The 18,712-nt window shown below is 41.8% G+C and overlaps 2 protein-coding genes across 2 annotated transcripts; both read right to left on the bottom strand.

The window, feature by feature from the left end:
• Window positions 1-626: 626 nt before the first annotated feature.
• Window positions 627-1,982, bottom strand: LOC133015098 (zinc-binding protein A33-like; the record flags this gene model as incomplete). The annotated part of the gene is made up of 1 exon (XM_061082225.1): window positions 627-1,982. A coding segment is annotated over exon 1 (1,356 nt), but the record flags the coding sequence as incomplete, so codon positions are not given.
• Window positions 1,983-14,219: 12,237 nt separating this feature from the next.
• Window positions 14,220-15,753, bottom strand: LOC133015075 (uncharacterized). The gene is made up of 3 exons (XM_061082206.1): window positions 15,711-15,753; window positions 14,973-15,109; window positions 14,220-14,858 (listed from the first exon to the last, which is right to left on the bottom strand). Exons 1-3 carry the CDS (start codon window positions 15,751-15,753, stop codon window positions 14,298-14,300), a joined length of 741 nt encoding a protein of 246 aa, XP_060938189.1. The 3' UTR covers window positions 14,220-14,297.
• Between the last annotated feature and the right edge of the window lie 2,959 nt (window positions 15,754-18,712).

The following is an 18,712-nucleotide window of genomic DNA, read 5'->3' as shown; positions in this document are numbered from 1 at the left end:
TATGTGATCATTTAAATCCTACTTAATGACAGATAATGTTATATTAACATTTCAACTTAAAAAAGGTCAGAACTCTGTTATTGTTTCATAGTTTTTATTATTAATATCACAATATTAAAATCACATCACTCGGCTGCTGTTGAATAAACACTTTTACAGACAGAATCATTTTGGCTTCATCACATCAAACAGACAAATGTTCATATATGTTGGATTATTTCATATGTGAACAGACTTTATGATTAAACATGAATCATGTCTCATGTGTTAGTTTTAATAAAGTTTGTTGAATGTGAACAATGATCAGCTGTTATTGATAAATGTGTTTTTATGTGGATCTTCATCAGTTTGCTCGACTTCATGGATCCACACAAAATCTAAATGATAGAAAACGTTTTCCATGAAAGTAAAAAACAAACCAAAGATAAAGATCAGAAAATAATGAAATCTTTTTACACACGTGGAAAAGTCGACAGTAGAAACAAAAAGGAGTGAAAAGTAAAAGGAGAAATAAACAAAGCTTTAGAATAACGAGTTTAACATTTCAATTCAGCAGATTTCTCTTGAAGAAATAAACAAGATGAATAAAATCTTTGTCTCTAACGGCTCTGATCCAGCGTCACAGAGACATTCACAGGTAACAGCTTCAAGGGATCTCCAGTGTTAAAGAATGGAAACATTTTCTGAGTGAAAGTGTGGGTCGAAGTGTGAATGTGTTTGTTAGTATCAAGATCAGAGAACGACAGTTCTCCTCCGTACCAGTCCAGTTTCACTCTGATCCTCTGGATCTTCTGCACAGAGAGAACAGATGATCCTGATGGTGACCCTGCTTTGTATTTACCTTCATAGAACATTATTCCCAAAAATCCAGACAGCTTGTATCCCTTCCTCTGGACAGGCTCTGCTGACACACCCAGTAACCACAATGTACTGTCTCCAACCAGCACGTCCCAGCTGTGAGTCCCTGAGTTAAAACCTTCAGATCCCAGGACTTCGCAGTATTGATCAAACCTCTCTGGATTGTCAGGAAGCTTCTGTCTCGCTCCTTGTCTAAAACTGGTTAGATCTTCAGACAGGACGAGTGTTGAACTAGCAGAATTTGGGTCCAGAACCACAGGACTGTAGGAGACCACGTCCTTCATCTTTTTCCAGATGTTGAAGCTCAGGTTGCCCAGATGTTTGGCCTCGTCTATCAGAGCTCCTGAGGCCAGCTGTGGATCACCCAGCAGGGGGCGCTGCTGGACTCGTTCCACTGCAGCCTTGTAGTTGAGCAGGAACGAGACGTCTTCAGCTCTCAGCTCATCCTCTGTGGTTCTGATCGTCTCTGAAAGAGCCGTTATGTCTCTGCTCAGAGCCTCAATCTTCTCCTTCATCATCCGACTCTTCTGCTCCTCTTCCTCCCTCAGTGCAGCCATCCTGGCCTTCTCTTCCTTCTCCAGAAACCGATGAAGCTTTTTAAACTGCTCCTTGATCTGCGTCTCTGTGCGTCCGACCTGGACCTTAATGTGTTCTGCTGTTTGTTCAAACTCTACTTTAACACGTTCTAAACCCTGTAACATCTTCTTCAAGGGCTCCAGAGTTTCCTGAAGCTGCTTCTTGTGTTGTTGTGCAGCTTCATCGATGGGTCTGAATCTGTGGTCGGTGTGTTTTTCTGAGTTTCTGCACATGAGACACACTGGCTGCTGATGCTCCAGACAGAAGAGTCTGAGTTTCTCTGAGTGCAGACTGCAGAGAGCATGTGAAGAGCTCTGATCTCTCTCCTGTAAGAAGGTCTCACACAGGTTCTTCAACGCCAGGTTACAAGGTGGTTCATGCTCTGAAGATCTTCTCTTACAAAGTGGACACTTTTTTACTTCTTTGTCTTTCCACCAGCTCTTCACACAGTCTTTACAGAAGCTGTGGCTACATGACAGGACAACAGGATCTCTGAAGACATAATGGCAGACGGGACAGCAGAGATCTTCTTCTAATCTGGAAGCCATTGAGTCTCCAGGTGAAGCTGAAAACAGACAGTCAGTCAGTCACAGCTCCATGAACTTCACTGAGGTTCACTTCCCCTCTGAGTCGAGGTGTTTGTTAAACTCACGGTCAGTGTGGGGAGCGTCGGCAGGTTGTAGTTTGACTCTTCTCTCCTGTAGCTGGACTCATTCAGGACGTTTGGTCTGGTTTGGTTTAGTTTGGTTTGGAAGGTGAATGTGATCGTCTGGTTTTCAGCCTGCGTCTCTTCAGGGAGGAACAGATGCTTCCTGGTTTCTCTGGTGTGTCACTTTCCAGCTCCTCTTCCATCATGAGCCATTCCTCAGCCAAATGGGATATAAAGGGGGACGTGCTTATGTTCCCACAGCCCTATGTTCCCACAGCCCTATGTTCCCACTGCCCTTTGTTCCCACAGCCCTTTGTTCCCACAGCCCTATGTTCCCACAATCCTATGTTCCCACAGCCCTATGTTCCCACAGTCCTATGTTCCCACAGCCCTATGTTCCCACAGCCCTTTGTTCCCACAGCCCTATGTTCCCACAGCCCTATGTTCCCACAATCCTATGTTCCCACAGCCCTATGTTCCCACAGTCCTATGTTCCCACAGCCTTATGTTCCCACAGTGCTATGTTCCCACAGCCTATATTCCCACAGCCCTATGTTCCCACATTTCTAAGAGCTTTTTCAAAATTAGGTCTTATGTTCCCACAGCTCTGTGTTCCCACATATCTAATATTCATTACAAAATTAGGCCATATGTAGCCCTAACCCTAACCCTAACCCTACATGCAAATTGACCGTATAATTGTGGAGGAATTGATCATTTACTTTAGGCATGCATTTGTAGGCGTTTTTGTCCCGAAAATGGCTAGGGCTTAACAGGAAATGTGGGAACATCGGGACAAATTTTTCAAAATAAATCTGGGAACATGTGGGAACGTAGGGCTGTGGGAACATAGGGCTGACCCCATATAAAGCACCAAGGAGACCTCCTGATAAAATGCCTGAACCTCCTCTCTCTCTTTTCACGAGAAGCAGCAGCAGCTCGACTCCGAGCTCACTCACCCGAGCTGAGTCGTGCCACCAGATGGAGAAAAACAATTTCGGCTGCTTGTACACTGTAACAAATCGCTGTAGTTTCTACATTAAAATTATACAGTAACTTCTTGTTCTGTCGTTTTACGAAGTTTATCTGTGTATTGCAATGCATCATGGGCCAAATATAATAACAGTAGCTGACAGCACTTTCCCGCAATAACACATTGTAAAATTACAGGCAAGTTGTATTCTGACTGTAGATGGTGCATGTTACAGTTAAATACTGTTGATATCGATTGCGTTGCACGAGGCCGTTTGAAAAAGGTCTTAATTAAACCAATGCTATTGTTTGCAGTTACTAAACTGACAACTTACCAACCTGAATGACTTGAAGTGAATCAATGACATATGAAATTGAAAAGCTAGTATGCAACCCTACCAGGATGCTTTGTCATGAGAAGAGCAGTTAAGCTCATTAACCTCGTGCTAAAGCTAGCATGCTAACGCTAGCTGGGTGAAATGGGATTGGGTCTAAATTGAAAAGTCAGTGACAGCAATTTCCCATAATTGAAGCTAAGTTGTGTTTTGAACATAGAGACATTTGGCGTTCAGCTTGTCTACTTTATTTTGGGGAGGCAGTTGGCTGTGGAACTGTCTGATTTGGGTTTTCACAGTCTAACAGAGGTCCAGGGCTCAAACTACATGTGTGTTAATCACGAAGATCTCCTTTATTATTGTCCATTAATGGTGTACAAGCTGAATGGCACATCAGTGATTATATTTCACCACTCCCTCCCAGATATATACTGACATGTCAGTACTTGGGGAGGACATCAGACAAGCTGTGTTGGTGGAGTTACCCAGCCTAACGCCGGCTTCACACCGGACGCGTAAGCGTCGCGTTGGCGTCGCATAGGCGTCGCGTAAGCGTCTCGTAAACGCTAGGCTGTCACACCGGATAAGCACTGTAGTCTATTTATGTCCACTTTTACAGTATTTTTTACCGCAGTAATGTGTTTTTTTCTTTCCTAGTGCAAGTTGTAGAAAGGAGGAGAGCCCTTGCTCTTTTTCTCTTGCTCCGAAGGACCAGACGTCGGAGAAGATTGTGGGTCCATCCCATCAACCAGAGAAGACGACAACATGGTGTCTTTTATCATCTTGTGGCGGAATTGCTCCTCGACAGAGCTCGACATTTGATGTACTTCCGAATGGACGTTGAGAAGATGGATCATCTGCTTTCGTTGATCTGCCCTGATTTAACCAGGCAATCAACAAATTATAGAGATCCAATCGAACCCAAACAACGACTTGCTGTAACGCTGAGGTAATTTTTATTACTTATTCAAAAAAACAAAATCAGAACACTGTTATTGCCATAGTGAAGCACACTTAAAATGTGACTTAAATACAAAGCTGTAAGACCAAAATAAACATTCAGAAATATAAAATAGAATATAAAACTATAAAAAATAGCAATACAGGTACATACATATGTTGGTGGTTACTTTGTTTTATTATAAATCAACATGAGAGAAGTGTGTTGGAGAAGAGGGGTCATGCAGCTCATCAAGAATAGACCTGGGCCTTTTCCCACCTCCAAGCTGTTGTTGTGGCATTGGGAGATGGGGTTGGTGCATTGTTGGGAGTTGTGAATGAGCTTGGTATGTTGTCGGGGGTGGAGTGTGAACTTGTTGGTTGTGTTGCAAAGATGGATAGACCTGAAAAGCGGAAGTTTGTGGCTGGCTAGTATGTTGCTGCAGATGCTGGGTTGCTGTTGAATGAGTAGATGGTGGATGTTGCGTGTGTTGTTCTTCTTTTTCAGCTAAGTCTGTGAGGTACTGGAGTATGTGTATTTGAGCCCGTGCCTGGGTCCTAACAGGCAGTCGTTTCAGCTTTGGGACCAGGCTGAGGGCGAAAAAGTACATTTCCTCGTTATCTGTTGGTACATGGGGTGGTAAAGTGACTTTTTCTGCTGTTAAAATGTCAACAAGCTGCTGCTCAGTAGCCTGGGCAGATGAGGATCCCCGCCTTTTCTCCCTTCTGCCAGGCTGACTGGGGTTAGTGGCTGACCCTGATGTCCGGGCTTGCACTCGGGGGTGATGTGGGATGGAAGCAGTCCTCTGCTCAACCTCTGTGAGGTACGGAGAGGAGGGTCGGGACATGTGTGTCTGAGTTGCAGGCCTTGAAGGAAGTGTGGATGGGCCTGCCTCCTCCTCATCTTCCTCACAGCCGAAGTCCAGGGGGCTGTCTTGTGGAGTCTGGAGACTACTTCTTGAGCTGAAAATAAATATCAAATGATCGCAGTTATATAAACATATAAACGCATACCTAAACATTTTGAATAACAGCATGTAAAGATGTTTTTAATATTGAGTTTTGTTTTAAAGAAAGCTGTTTCATTTAGATTTTCAGCTACATATATAACAATGAACATGCTAGACAAAGGCTTTCCTTGACAATAATAACCACCAACCTTCTTGACTGCAAGTGTTGATTTAAAAATGACATAAGAGACATGTGCTTCCATTCCCGAGCTGTCCCACCTGCGGAGCCACTTGGGACATGTTTATTTTTACTTCTAACATAGTTGTCCCGCAACTGCTTCCACCTCCTCTTGCAATCTTCCACTGTAACAGAGTCATTAACACAGAGTCAAATTAACAATTTGTTTCCTTATTTCCACAGATTCCTTGCCACAGGAGAAACTTTGCCAGCCTGGCATTCCAGTATCGACTGGGAAGCAGCACTGTATCCCAGTCGGTACACATGACTTGCCGGGCTATAGAGAGGCGGATGATGGCAACACAGTTCCCCAAGCCAACACAGCAGATGTGGAGAGGCACAGCTTCAGCTTTCTGGAGCAAGTGGAACTTTCCTAACTGCCTGGGGGCCATCGATGGGAAGCATGTAACGATAACAGCACCACACAAGTCTGGCAGTTTGTTTTTTAATTACAAAAAGACATTCTCCATTGCCTTGTTAGCACTTGTAGATGCTGACTACAGGTTTATAACCGTCCAGGTGGGGGACTATGGCAGATGTAGTGATGGAGGAGCATACTCAGACTCTGATCTAGGAAAGGGCATGGAAGCAAAAACCCTGGAGGTTCCTGCCGACTGTCCTCTGCCAGGCTCTGACCAACCACACTGCGTTCCGTTCACCATGTTGGGAGATGCTGCTTTCCCTCTGAAGAAATATTTGATGAGGCCATTTCCAGGGAAGCACCTTCCAAGATGGAGGAGCATCTTCATCTACCGACTTTCCAGGGCCAGAATGGTTGTTGAGTGCGCCTTCGGGATTTTGGCAGCGAGATGGAGGGTGCTGTACACGAGAATTAACATGAAGCCAGACAATGTGGACTCTGTTATCATGGCTGTGTGTATTCTCCACAACTACCTTCTCAACCCATCAGAGAATCAAAGATGGTTGGATGAAGCTGAAGAGCGAGGCGAGCACCTGCAGGATGCTAGGAACATGGGGGGAAATAGAGGAAGCAGAGAAGCTTATGACGTCAGAGAGAAGCTCTGTGCTTTCTTCAACTCCCCTGAAGGAAGAGTGTCCTGGCAGGACCGCATGGTGTAGGAAATTTAACTTTTTTTTGGCACCGTTTCCTCTTTGTTTATTGTCTGCTTTGAGTAAAAGTTTTTGAAAGACCTCAAATTGTTATTATTTATTTTGCAATGCTAAAGTACAGGTACAAACTTGGTTGAAAAGTATATTTCACTCAACATAACTTTTATTACGGAGGAGGACAAAAATATTTGCTTCTAGAACTGTACTGCCCAGGATATTAGATTGTTTATGGTATTAAATAAATGCCAACGTTTTACTTGCACTAGCACATTTACTACAATCAAACATAAATCTTATACTAGTATGATGCCATTCCATAACATGCTTTATGTGAGTACTCGTGTTGATTTTGATGCCTACTCTAAAACTATAACTGCCAACATAACATCACAAATCTGGAACAGTGTTATTTGATTCCCCAAATCATCAAAATACATGTATATATTTATTTATTGTCTTGTACTGACACATTAAAACATTTAAATAACCGGATAGAGAGAGTATGTGGTTAATATGAAGACTATGAGTAAACATTGCACAGTTGTACTACTTTAAGTGAATAACTTCATATTTCTAAAGAAAGTAGTTTCACTTATGGCTTCATATGTTATAATTTCACATACTTTTGCTGTTATCAGCCTACAGTAAAAACAACCCCCCCCCCCCCCCCCCTCTCTTTTTATCATTATGACTGCTTGTGTGTTTGTATGGAGGGGCAGAGGGGGACATTTAATAATGTGATTGGTAAAATTGGTAAAATTAAAACTCCAGGACAACAGAAGGGGAATACAAACTATGGGATGCATATTTTATCATTTATATCATATAAAATATGTCACCAATATCGTTTAAAATCATTTTTCACTGTGTTTCCCGGAGCGTTACGCTCGCGTCAAGCGCAAAAAATAGACTCGACGCCGAAACGATCGCTGCACGACGCGAGGCAGTTGTGGTTAGGGTTAGGGTTAGATGATAATTTATAGGACCTTTAAAAACAGTGATTACAAAGTGCTTCACAAAGGCAAAATAAAGAAAACATTCAAAGTCAAAGATAAATATAAAAACACATCATTTAAAATCAAGGACATCAGGTGAAGTGACTCATGAAACAGTGGATAGACGGTTCTCTTCACTTCCATCAAATCAAGAAATAACTTTACTTTTTTTTTGGAAACTGTTTTATTCACTGAGCAGCTACAAGAACATACAAATAATTTTAGTTTTTTCTTTTCTTTTACATAACCCCTCCACCCCCTAGCAGAGACTACACATTACTGGGTGTAAATAGTTAGATTTACACTAATTTAGCTAATTCAAATCATAGTTAAATATACCCCGTCCATGGCCTGTTAACCATCTTTCCATAACACCAACCAATTATTTAATATTACGTGTACAGATATCGATGGAGAGAGTAAAGGAATGAAAATGAATGAAAGTTTTGCAGAATCGTTAAATATGTTGTGTCGAGTCGACTTTGACTTGAGTTGAATGATTAAAATCACAGACTGACAATAAAAATGAACGACTCCACTGGTTCTAAAAGAAGTCAGTGTCCTTAGAAGTGTGTGAGGAAAATGATTTTATTTCTCTCGTCAGTTCAAGACATTTTCAAAAAGCCAGGATGGAAAAAAATAACAAAAGTGAAACTCAAGGCTTCAAAACACAAAGCAGTGGGCGGCTTCACGGTCGGTTGCCTCCTCTTCCTCCTACTCCTCTTCCTCCTCTTCCTCCTCCTCCTCCTCCTCCTCCTCCTCCTCCTCCTTCTCCCCCTCCTCCTCAGGTGTTTAGGTTTCTCTCCAGCTGAGTAACAGTCACGCTCCAGGCGACACACTCCCCCCCCACCTTTCATGATGCGTCGCCTCATCAGCGCGGTTTTGATGTGATCTACACGAGGGATCGAGCATTAACCAACCAACAGGATCACAGGCACATTGAGAGTGAAGATGAAAGGAAGTCTGAGTCATCAGGGCAGGGAGTCTGATCCGAGTCCAGCACGACGTCAGTGTGGAATACAGATTTATAATGAGAGAACAAGATGGCTGCTCCATATTAATGTGCACATTAAGGAACAAGACGCACTCGTTTCCTCTGTTTCTGTTTAACTCCGAGATCAGTTCTTTTTTCTTTTACCGAAACAGCTTTAATGGTCACGATGTTTCTATAACATGTACAGTAACTGTGCCTTCTGTTGAACACCAAACCAAAACTCCCTCTCCACATTTACTGCTTGAAGCAAAACCGATTTGTTCTCTCTTTGTTCTCGATTTGTTAATTTGAGCTATTTTCCAGTTTTTGTCCATTTAATAAGAATACGTCAAATGTTTGGAGATTCTTCTTCAAAGGATGTTGTCTGATCCAGTTGTTAGGCGGAATGTTTTACGATAGAAAGATAATAAGCGTGTTAGTGCCCCCTTGTGGACAAACTGCAGTTAAAAATCGCATTCACCAATAAAGAATAATGGTAAAAAATGTTTTTAATTCCTATAGCACCAATTTGTACAAGGTTAAAGTGCTTTACAAGAATAAAACTACACAGAATAAATCAAGAAAAAAAACTAAAATGAGCAAGATAACATAAGAAAAATATCAAAAACTAACAACGTTCGTTAAAACCAGTTAAAAGCCAATTAAAGTCTGATTTAAGTTGTATTGCAATTGTGAAATAATATGTACTAATTTTAATATAAACTCATAATAACGAATCATCTCAAGTTTTTAAATGTAGTGCATGAAATGTGCGGCTGTAATTTCAGTTCTGCACTTTCTTGTTACTTATTCACTGAAATCTGGTCAATTTCTCTGGCTGCTATTAGACAGATTTTAGTTTTAAACAATTTCTTCTAAAAAAATATGTTGAATATTCGTCTCTAGAATCTATTCAGACGCCTCCGTGCTCTAGAAAAAGATTCACTGAGGAAGATGAAGAGTGAGAAGCAGTGAAATGTTAAAGTGAAGCTCATCCTCGTCCCTGCAGACGAGGCTGAAGCCGGTTGGATCTTCCATCTCAAGTTCTCTGTCTTCATGTGATTCCTCGGAGACCTTCCAGCTTTAATTGCCCCTAAAACTCAGAAGTGTTTCAAAGCGTCGAGCTGCCGCTTCATGTCCCCTCCCCTCTGCTCCTTCTGATACCGAGAGGACGTGTCGTCAGGCCTTCGGCTTCGCGTTCGCTTGATCCCGGCGTTTCAACTCTTAACAGGGACCAACTCTTGACCATGAAAGTGTCTGCGTGTGAGGAAACACTCGAGGAAGACACACTTACACAAACACACACACAAACACACACACTCGCCCTCAGCTGACGTGTCGCTTCACACCCCTGTTAATGACACGTGTGGTGTAATCACGTTAACGAGCCTTGTCAACAGGAACTTGCCTCCTAAAGAATAAGTTGTCTTCATCGCTTTATTGCCTGTGTAAATATGATTTTATTTATTGTCTTTTTAATACCCTCAGCATTCATTGTGTTGCCATGTTTTCATGCCTACGCCATTAAGATTTTTTATTAAACAATATTTTCTTTAACATTTGATCTGTGGTTTGTCCTTAAATACGTCACAAAGTACAAGGATGTCTACATTTAAGATATAAAGTATAACAACACACATTGTAGACACTGGATTTTATCTCCTGTAGTTAAGTTTTATCAATAAATTATGGATGGATTTGGATTTTTTGGCGCTGATGCCGATATTATCAAACACTAGTGACACTGAAATGTAATTGAGGCTTGATGTTAAACAGTTTAACCAGAAACTTACAAATACAACTAAATATAATGAACTTTAATGAGGAAGATAAACATTTCTTTCTGTGAAATGTAAGTTTAATTCTGTAAAATAACAGTTTTCTTATCGTCAAACATGAACGACCCTGATCTGTGAGGGTCTAATAACTGATGATGCTGAGAACCTTCTACTCTCAGGGAGGATGTGTTGGTATCTTTTAATATTTTTTGGAGTTTTCTCTCCTCATACAAAAAGGAAACTACACAATATCCATCTTTATATGTAAAGACCATGTTCACGAATCACAATTTGCCTCATTGGACCAAACAAGGTGCCACGTCCTCCGTTCTTAACCCTCGACTGGAGAGAGGACAGGAAACTGTCACCAGGACACAGCCCAGTCACATAATGGACTCGGGTCAGTTTGAGACACTGTGGACAAGAGGAACATTTCAGGTGATACTCTTCATCTCTGGAGACGGGTCGTCTTCCCAGTGAGAGGAGGACGGCTGATTTGTTTTACAGTGAAAAGGTCGGAGCTCGGAACCGGAATTCGTTGCAGATGTGAGCTGAGTGTTCTCTGACCTTCCTCCTCCTCCTCCTCCTCCTCCTCCTCCTCCAGTCTCCAGCTGGAAACCTGAGCTACTGTTGGAGTCATTTCCAGCTCGTGCTGCTGACAGCGGTCTGGAGGCAGAGCTGCTTCCTGTCTCCTCCTCACTGTGGGACTGTGCAGGGCCGACACCAGAGCACACACACACAGACACACATACACACACAGACACACAGAATCCATTTGCTTTTGCAATGAATAAAGTTTTATAGAATAGAAAAACAACCAAATGGGTGAAAACATAAACAATAACATAAAGAAAACGAGTCTCTTTTCAAATGGAACATATTTTATTACAATTACAAAAAAATCGAACAGAAAATGGTCTGTCTGTCTGTCTGTCTGTCTGTCTGTCTGTCTGTCTGTCTGTCTGTCTGTCTGTCTGTCTGTCTGTCTGTCTGTCTGTCTGTCTGTCTGTCTGTCTGTCTGTCTGTCTGTCTGTCTGTCTGTCTGTCTGTCTGTCTGTCTGTCTGTCTGTCTGTCTGTCTGTCTGTCTGTCTGTCTGTCCGTCCGTCCGTCCGTCCGTCCGTCCGTCCGTCCGTCCGTCCGTCCGTCCGTCCGTCCGTCTGTCTGTCTGTCTGTCTGTCTGTCTGTCTGTCTGTCCGTCTGTCTGTCTGTCCATCTGTCAGTCTCCTCCTCTTCCTCATGCCGACCAGAGGAACTTGGCCTGGCTTGGAACTTCGAACATCCCACTGGCTCCGAACAAACAACTGGAGGAGCTGAATGAACAGGAAACATTCAGTCAAAGGAAAATGCACATCAGTGTGTGTGTGTGTGTTCCTGTGTAAAACTACTGAATACTGCTGAGAATAAAGCATGGCCCAGTCAAAATGTCTTGTTTACCTTTTTCCAATTAGTAACATTTTTAGCTAGATGTTATTCTGCACAATATATATGATATTATTATACACAGACTCTTTATGACGCAATCTTTAGTTAAACCTGCTCCTGAACTGGACTGGAAATTGTAAACATAATTTATCCAGACGTGCGTAGGAACACAGTCTCTCTCTCTCTCTCTCTTTACCTTTAGTCTTCCATGAAATCCCCGTCACCTGCAGCGCCAGACTGGCTCATGGCAAATGTTTGAGCCTGGAGCCGTAGTACTTCCATCGCTCTGATTCTGGCTGCAGGGGGATTGACAAGTTGAACCTAGAATTAGCACCTTGCAGTTACTCACATTAAAAGTAACTGAACTGAAATGCTTTTTATAACTACAGTGCAGATCCTGGAGCATGGGTATCATGGCTGTGTTGAAATGACTGTACTAATCAGAGTATATTGATAACTGACATTAAGAGCTAAACTCAAATGAATACATGCATAAAAATATTCTTTCGAGTTCGTGTTTACCTGCTTGTGCCTCGGGAGGCATAATATGAGGCAGAGGCTGCGCCGGGACGGCAGGCTGCGCCGGGGCGGCAGGCTGCGCCGGGGCGGCAGGCTGCGCCGGGGCGGCAGGCTGCGCCGGGGCGGCAGGCTGCGCCGGGACGGCAGGCTGCGCCGGCGCGGGAGCCTGAGGCTGAGGCGGAGACCTTGAGAAGACAACAGCAAACAAATGAGTACACACATTTTCAATTAACTGCCTCTTTTAATCTTTATGTTATCATTTTAAATGAGCACTGAACTATATAAGGGTACTGTTGACACAAAAGCAAAGAAATCAAGTTTTTGTCCATTTAAAACCAAGAACAGGCCAAGTGCTGATACTAAAAATAAATTAAAAATCAAGTATACATTTTTTCCAGTTAACAAAAAGGACAGGGAAAATACCATTAATGAAAACAACAAACGAAACTACAGTCTTCTTCAGGCTAAATAATTGTGATTTAAAAAAAGACGTTTGTCAGGCAATAGGATAACTTTTCGCTTTTAAACTCGTTAAAAAAAAGTTTAAACCATATTTTTGTAATGGATTCTAGAATCCTGCGCACGGGTATAAACGTGTATATGAAGTGCAGCGCTGCGCCAAGGCTGCCTCGCAGCGATCGTTTCGGCGTCAAGTCTATTTTTTGCGCTTGACGCGAGCGTATCGCTGCAGGAAACACACTGAAAAATTATTTTAAACAATATTGATGACATATTTTATATGATATAAATGATAAAATATGCATCCCATAGTTTGTATTCCCCTTCTGTTGTCCTGGAGTTTTAATTTGACCATTTTACCAATGGCATTATTAAATGTCCCCCTCTGCCCATCAATACAGACACACAAGCAGTCATAAAAATTAAAATAGAGGGGGGGGGGGGCGGCTTGAGTGGAGGGTACGTCATTTACACTCGACCCCCGACATTGACGGACCAAACACCGGAGAAGTTCTTCAACATGGATGACACTAAATTAATACTAGAAGTTGAGAAGTACAACGTGTTGTATGATCCTCGCAACATTTTATATAAAGACAACTTAAAAAAAGACAAATGCTGGGACGCCGTCGCAGTCAATGTTGGAGCAACAAGTAAGTAGATGCATTTATACTACTGGGTCAACGGGTCTGCTAAAATTGCAATGCGTTTTCCATTTTTCGAAAATTATTTCATACTAATGACACATAGCTGGTGGTATATTTGTTTAACATACGGCAGTATCAACCCTGTGTAATCACATTTTAACAATAGGCTACAGGGCCCATGGAGGCCCCTCTTTTCTCCCTCCCCCAGTGCCATTACCACTTTGTAAGCAAAATGTGCTAACCTAAAAACTCACTCTCTAACTATGATGATTAAATGCCGTTTTTACTGTAGGCTGATAACAGCAAAAGTATGTGATATTATAACACATGAAGCCATAGGTGAAACTACTTTCTTTAGAAATATGAAGTCATTCACTTAAAGTAGTACTACTGTGCAATGTGTGTTCATAGTCTTCATATTAACCACATAATCTCTCTATCAGGTTATTCAAATGTGTCAGTACAAGACAATAAATAAATATTTACATGTATTTTGATGATTTGGGGAATCAAATAACACTGTTCCACATTTGTGATGTTATGTTGGCAGTTATAGTTCTAGAGTAGGCATCAAAATCAACACGAGTACTCACATAAAGCATGTTATGGAATGGCATAATACTAGTATACGATTTATGTTTGATTGTAGTAAATGTGCTAGTTCAAGTAAAAGATTGGCATTTATTTAATACCATAAACAATCTAATATCCTGGGCAGTACAGTTCTAGAAGCAAATACTTTTGTCCTCCTCCATAATGAAAGTTATGTTGAGTAAAATATACTTTTCAACCAAGTTTGTACCTGTACTTTAGTATTGCAAAAATTAATAATAACAATTTGAGGTTTTTCAAAAACTTTTATTTAAAGCAGACAATAAACAAAGAGGAAACGGTGCCAAATAAAAGTTAAATTTCCTACAGCATGCGGTCCTGCCAGGACACTCTTCCTTCAGGGGAGTTGAAGAAAGCACAGAGCTTCTCTCTGACGTCATAAGCTTCTCTGCTTCCTCTATTTCCCCCCATGTTCCTAGCATCCTGCAGGTGCTCGCCTCGCTCTTCAGCCTCATCCAACCATCTTTGACTCTCTGATGGGTTGAGGAGGTAGTTGTGGAGAATACACACAGCCATGATAACTGAGTCCACATTGTCTGGCTTCATGTTTATTCTGGTGTACAGCACCCTCCATCTCGCTGCCAAAATCCCGAAGGCGCACTCAACAACCATTCTGGCCCTGGAGAGTCGGTAGATGAAGATGCTCCTCCATCTTGGAAGGTGCTTCCCTGGAAATGGCCTCATCAAATATTTCTTCAGAGGGAAAGCAGCATCTCCCACCATGGTGAACGGAACGCAGTGTTGTTGGTCAGAGCCTGGCAGAGGACAGTCGGCAGGAACCTCCAGGGTTTTTGCTTCCATGCCCTTTCCTAGATCTGAGTCAGAGTATGCTCCTCCATCACTACATCTGCCATAGTCCCCCACCTGGACGGTTATAAACCTGTAGTCAGCATCTACAAGCGCTAACAAGGCAATGGAGAATGTCTTTTTGTAATTAAAAAACAAACTGCCAGACTTGTGTGGTGCTGTTATCGTTACATGCTTCCCATCGATGGCCCCCAGGCAGTTAGGAAAGTTCCACTTGCTCCAGAAAGTGTACCGACTGGAATACAGTGCTGCTTCCCAGTCGATACTGGAATGCCAGGCTGGCAAACGTTTCTCCTGTGGCAAGGAATCTGTGGAAATAAGGAAACAAATTGTTAATTTTTACTCTGTGTTACAGTGGAAGATTGCAAGAGGAGGTGGAAGCAATTGCGGGACGCCTACGTTAAAAGTAAAAATAAAAATGTCCCAAGTGGCTCTGCAGGTGGGACAGCTCGGGAATGGAAGTACATGTCTATTATGTCATTTTTAAATCAACACTTGCAGTCAAGAAGGTTGGTGGTTATTATTGTCAATGTCTATCATGTTCATTGTTGTATATGGAGCTGAAAATCTAAATGAAACAGCTTTTTTTAAACAAAATTCAATATTAAAAACATCTTTAGTTAATGCTGTTATTCAAAATGTTAAGGTATGCGTTTATATAACTGTGTTCATTTTATATTTATTTTCAGCTCAAGAAGTAGTCTCCAGACTCGGCAAGACAGCCCCCTGGACTTCGGCTGTGAGGAAGATGAGGAGGAGGCAGGCCCATCCACACTGCCTTCAAGGCCTGCCACTCAGACACACATGTCCCGACCCTCCTCTCCGTACCTCACAGAGGTTGAGCAGAGGACTGCTTCCATCCCACATCACCCCCGAGTGCAAGCCCGGACATCAGGGTCAGCCACTAACCCCAGTCAGCCTGGCAGAAGGGAGAAAAGGCGGGGATCCTCATCTGCCATGGCTACTGAGCAGCAGCTTGTAGACATATTAACAGCAGAAAAAGTCCCTTAACCACCCCATGTACCAACAGATAACGAGGAAATGTACTTTTTCGCCCTCAGCCTGGTCCCAAAGCTGAAACGACTGCCTGTTAGGACCCAGGCACGGGCTCAAATACACATACTCCAGTACCTCACAGACTTAGCTGAAAAAGAAGATCAACACACCCAAAATCCACCATCTACTTATTCAACAGCAACCCAGCATTGGCAGCAACATACTAGCCAGCCACAAACTTCCGCCTTTCAGGTCTATCCATCTTTGCAACACAACCAACAAGTTTACACTCCACCCCCGACAACATATCCAGGTCACTTCTTAATGAGCTGCATGACCCCTCTTCTCCAACACACTTCTCTCATGTTGATTTATAATAAAACAAAGTAACCACCAACATATGTATGTACCTGTATTGCTATTTTATATTCTATTTTATATTTCTGTGTATTTCTGAATGTTTATTTTGTTCTTACAGCTTTGTATTTAATTAAAATGTTAAGTGTGTTTCACTATGGTAATAACAGTGTCCTGATTCTGTTTTTTAGAATAAGTAATAGAAATTACCTCAGTGTTACAGCAAGCCGTTGTTCTGGTTCGATGGCTTCTCTGTAATTTGTTGATTGCCTGGTTACATCAGGCCCGATCGAGGAAAGAAGATGATCCATCTTCTCAGCGTCCATTCGGAAGTACATCAAATGACGATGCACTAGATAGATAGATAGATTACTTTATTCATCCCCGAAGGGAAATTAAGTTGTCATAGCAGCCGGTATATATGAATACAATAAAATACAATACAATAGAATAAAGTAAAAAAATATTGAGGTAGAAAGAATACAAAAACAGAAGCACAAGATAAAATAAAATAAAATAGGTAGATAAGGTGCATTGGCAAGATGATGGTAATAGTACTGATGATATGATGGTTATGTTATTGTTAGACAGTATATAAAAATAGTACAGCATATATAGCAGTATATAGTAATAATGGCAGCAACAGTAAATATAATAGTAAAAGTAATATAATGATAATAATTATAACATGTACACATGTATAAGTATGTGTACATAGGCTTATGTATACAAAGAATATACAGAGAGTATGAAACAATATATGATATATAGTAGAGGTATGAATATAAGTATTTGACTATAAGGAAAGTAAACAAACACATAACTACGGTTGTAATATCTCTACTGTAGAAAAAAGTGGACATAAATAGACTACAGTGCTTATCCAGGAAGAGATACAACGTTTAACGTTTTAAAGTACAAAGTTATTACTCACCCATGACAAATATCAGCTGTTTGTGTGATCACGGAGAGGAATCGCAGGATGACCGCCGCAGAGAAAAGCGTGTCTGTTGTGACCAGCCTGGCGCCTGCGCACTAGGATATATACGCGACGCTTACGCGAGGCTTCAGCGTCCCGTGTGACCAGCCTAGCGCCTGCGCACTAGGATATATACGCGACGCTAACGCGAGGCTTCAGCGTCCCGTGTGACCAGCCCGGCGCCTGCGCACTAGGATATATACGCGACGCTAACGCGAGGCTTCAGCGTCCCGTGTGACCAGCCCGGCGCCTGCGCACTAGGATATATACGCGACGCTAACGCGACGCTTCAGCGCCCGGTGTAAACCCGGCGTGAGATCACTCGCTGTGAGTGAAGCTGCCTGTTGTGTGAAAGCTAACTGTCAGCAATAACTCACCGATCTGGGTCCGTCCTCTCCGACATCTTGATGAATGCCGTTGATGTTTTCAAATCTACCCGGGAAAAGTTTTTCAGGAAAGGGCGGGGCTCCGGGATGTGTTCAGGTGTATCACGGAGAAAATACACCTGCCGAGTCCAGTCTCTCAAATGTTAGGAAATGAAATTCATAGAACTTTATAAAACACTTTATAAGAGACACAGGAGGCGTGAAGACGTGACTGTTGTTATCAGGAGGAATCTCCCCAGTGGCTCATCACCTGAGGGCTGAGTTCTAATCTGATCAGTGACTCCACAGTTACTTTCTATTGTGTTGATTCAACACAGAGTTTCACAGACACTATTGGGAAGCAACAGACACATCTGCTCATTGTGACCACACACTTCAGCTCCTCTCATGTGAACTCTCTCCACAGCCGCTGCTCTAATCTTGACTTTTGATAAATCATCACACTCAGATGTTCTTCTCACTGCTTCACTAAATATATAAATGTTATTTAATTTAGTATTATAGTTATAAAAGTATCTTATTGTGATTAGAACGGAGCCTGTAAGGGAACTAATGAAGTTGACACTGCTGTAAAATGTGTTAAGCTCAATTTTCTGTTTATTTGAAAGGAATCTGTAAATTTCTTTCATTACATAGATTTTTACTTTTGAAAAACGTTTTAAAGCTCAAACCTTTATATTGGAATTAGGTCAAATTGTTTTGTGTAATGTGAAACTGATGAAATGTTCCTCAGCTCTGCAGATTACGTGTGTGTTCGATCTCATTGGTTTCAGAGACAATAAACTAGATCAATAGATAAAGTAGATAAATAAAGTAGAATGGCACCAGATCTCCACCAAGGCCCAACTGTCCCTCAAATTACATCAAGCTGCATTAAATTACACACACGCACTCATTACAAAGATTTCATTCATCTAAATATCAAAATACATGAATTATTCTCAGTGAAAGTCTTGGAAAAAATGTAATATTTAGTTATTCACAAACAACTAACAATGTAAATCAAACCAGTTCATCAGCAGCTTGTTGTTTGGACGATACAAAGAGTGATTGAATGAGCTGGAGCTTTTCTGAATTAATAGGATGTGAGTTCATGAAGAGAAACGAGAACAAAGACTTTTATCATCTCATCAGAGACTTTACTCCAGCTCTGTTTTCATGTGGTATAACAAATAAAGTTCAGGTTGAGAAAA

The sequence above is a fragment of the Limanda limanda genome, chromosome 12 (assembly GCF_963576545.1).
Source record: "Limanda limanda chromosome 12, fLimLim1.1, whole genome shotgun sequence".
Taxonomy (NCBI): domain Eukaryota; kingdom Metazoa; phylum Chordata; class Actinopteri; order Pleuronectiformes; family Pleuronectidae; genus Limanda; species Limanda limanda.
Note: the sequence above shows the minus strand (reverse complement) of the source record. Positions and strands in the feature narration are given on the sequence as shown.

What these genes read in the sequence shown, in the direction of transcription:
- LOC133015075 (XM_061082206.1), bottom strand. Translation starts at nt 15,753, where the DNA reads ATGAGGATCCCCGCCTTTTCTCCCTTCTGCCAGGCTGACTGGG. An exon ending in CTTCTGCCAGGCTGACTGGG is followed by an intron (nt 15,110 to 15,710) that starts GTTAGTGGCTGA and finishes TTATTTCCACAG; the next exon opens with ATTCCTTGCCACAGGAGAAA. An exon ending in GGGCCATCGATGGGAAGCAT is followed by an intron (nt 14,859 to 14,972) that starts GTAACGATAACA and finishes ATAACCGTCCAG; the next exon opens with GTGGGGGACTATGGCAGATG.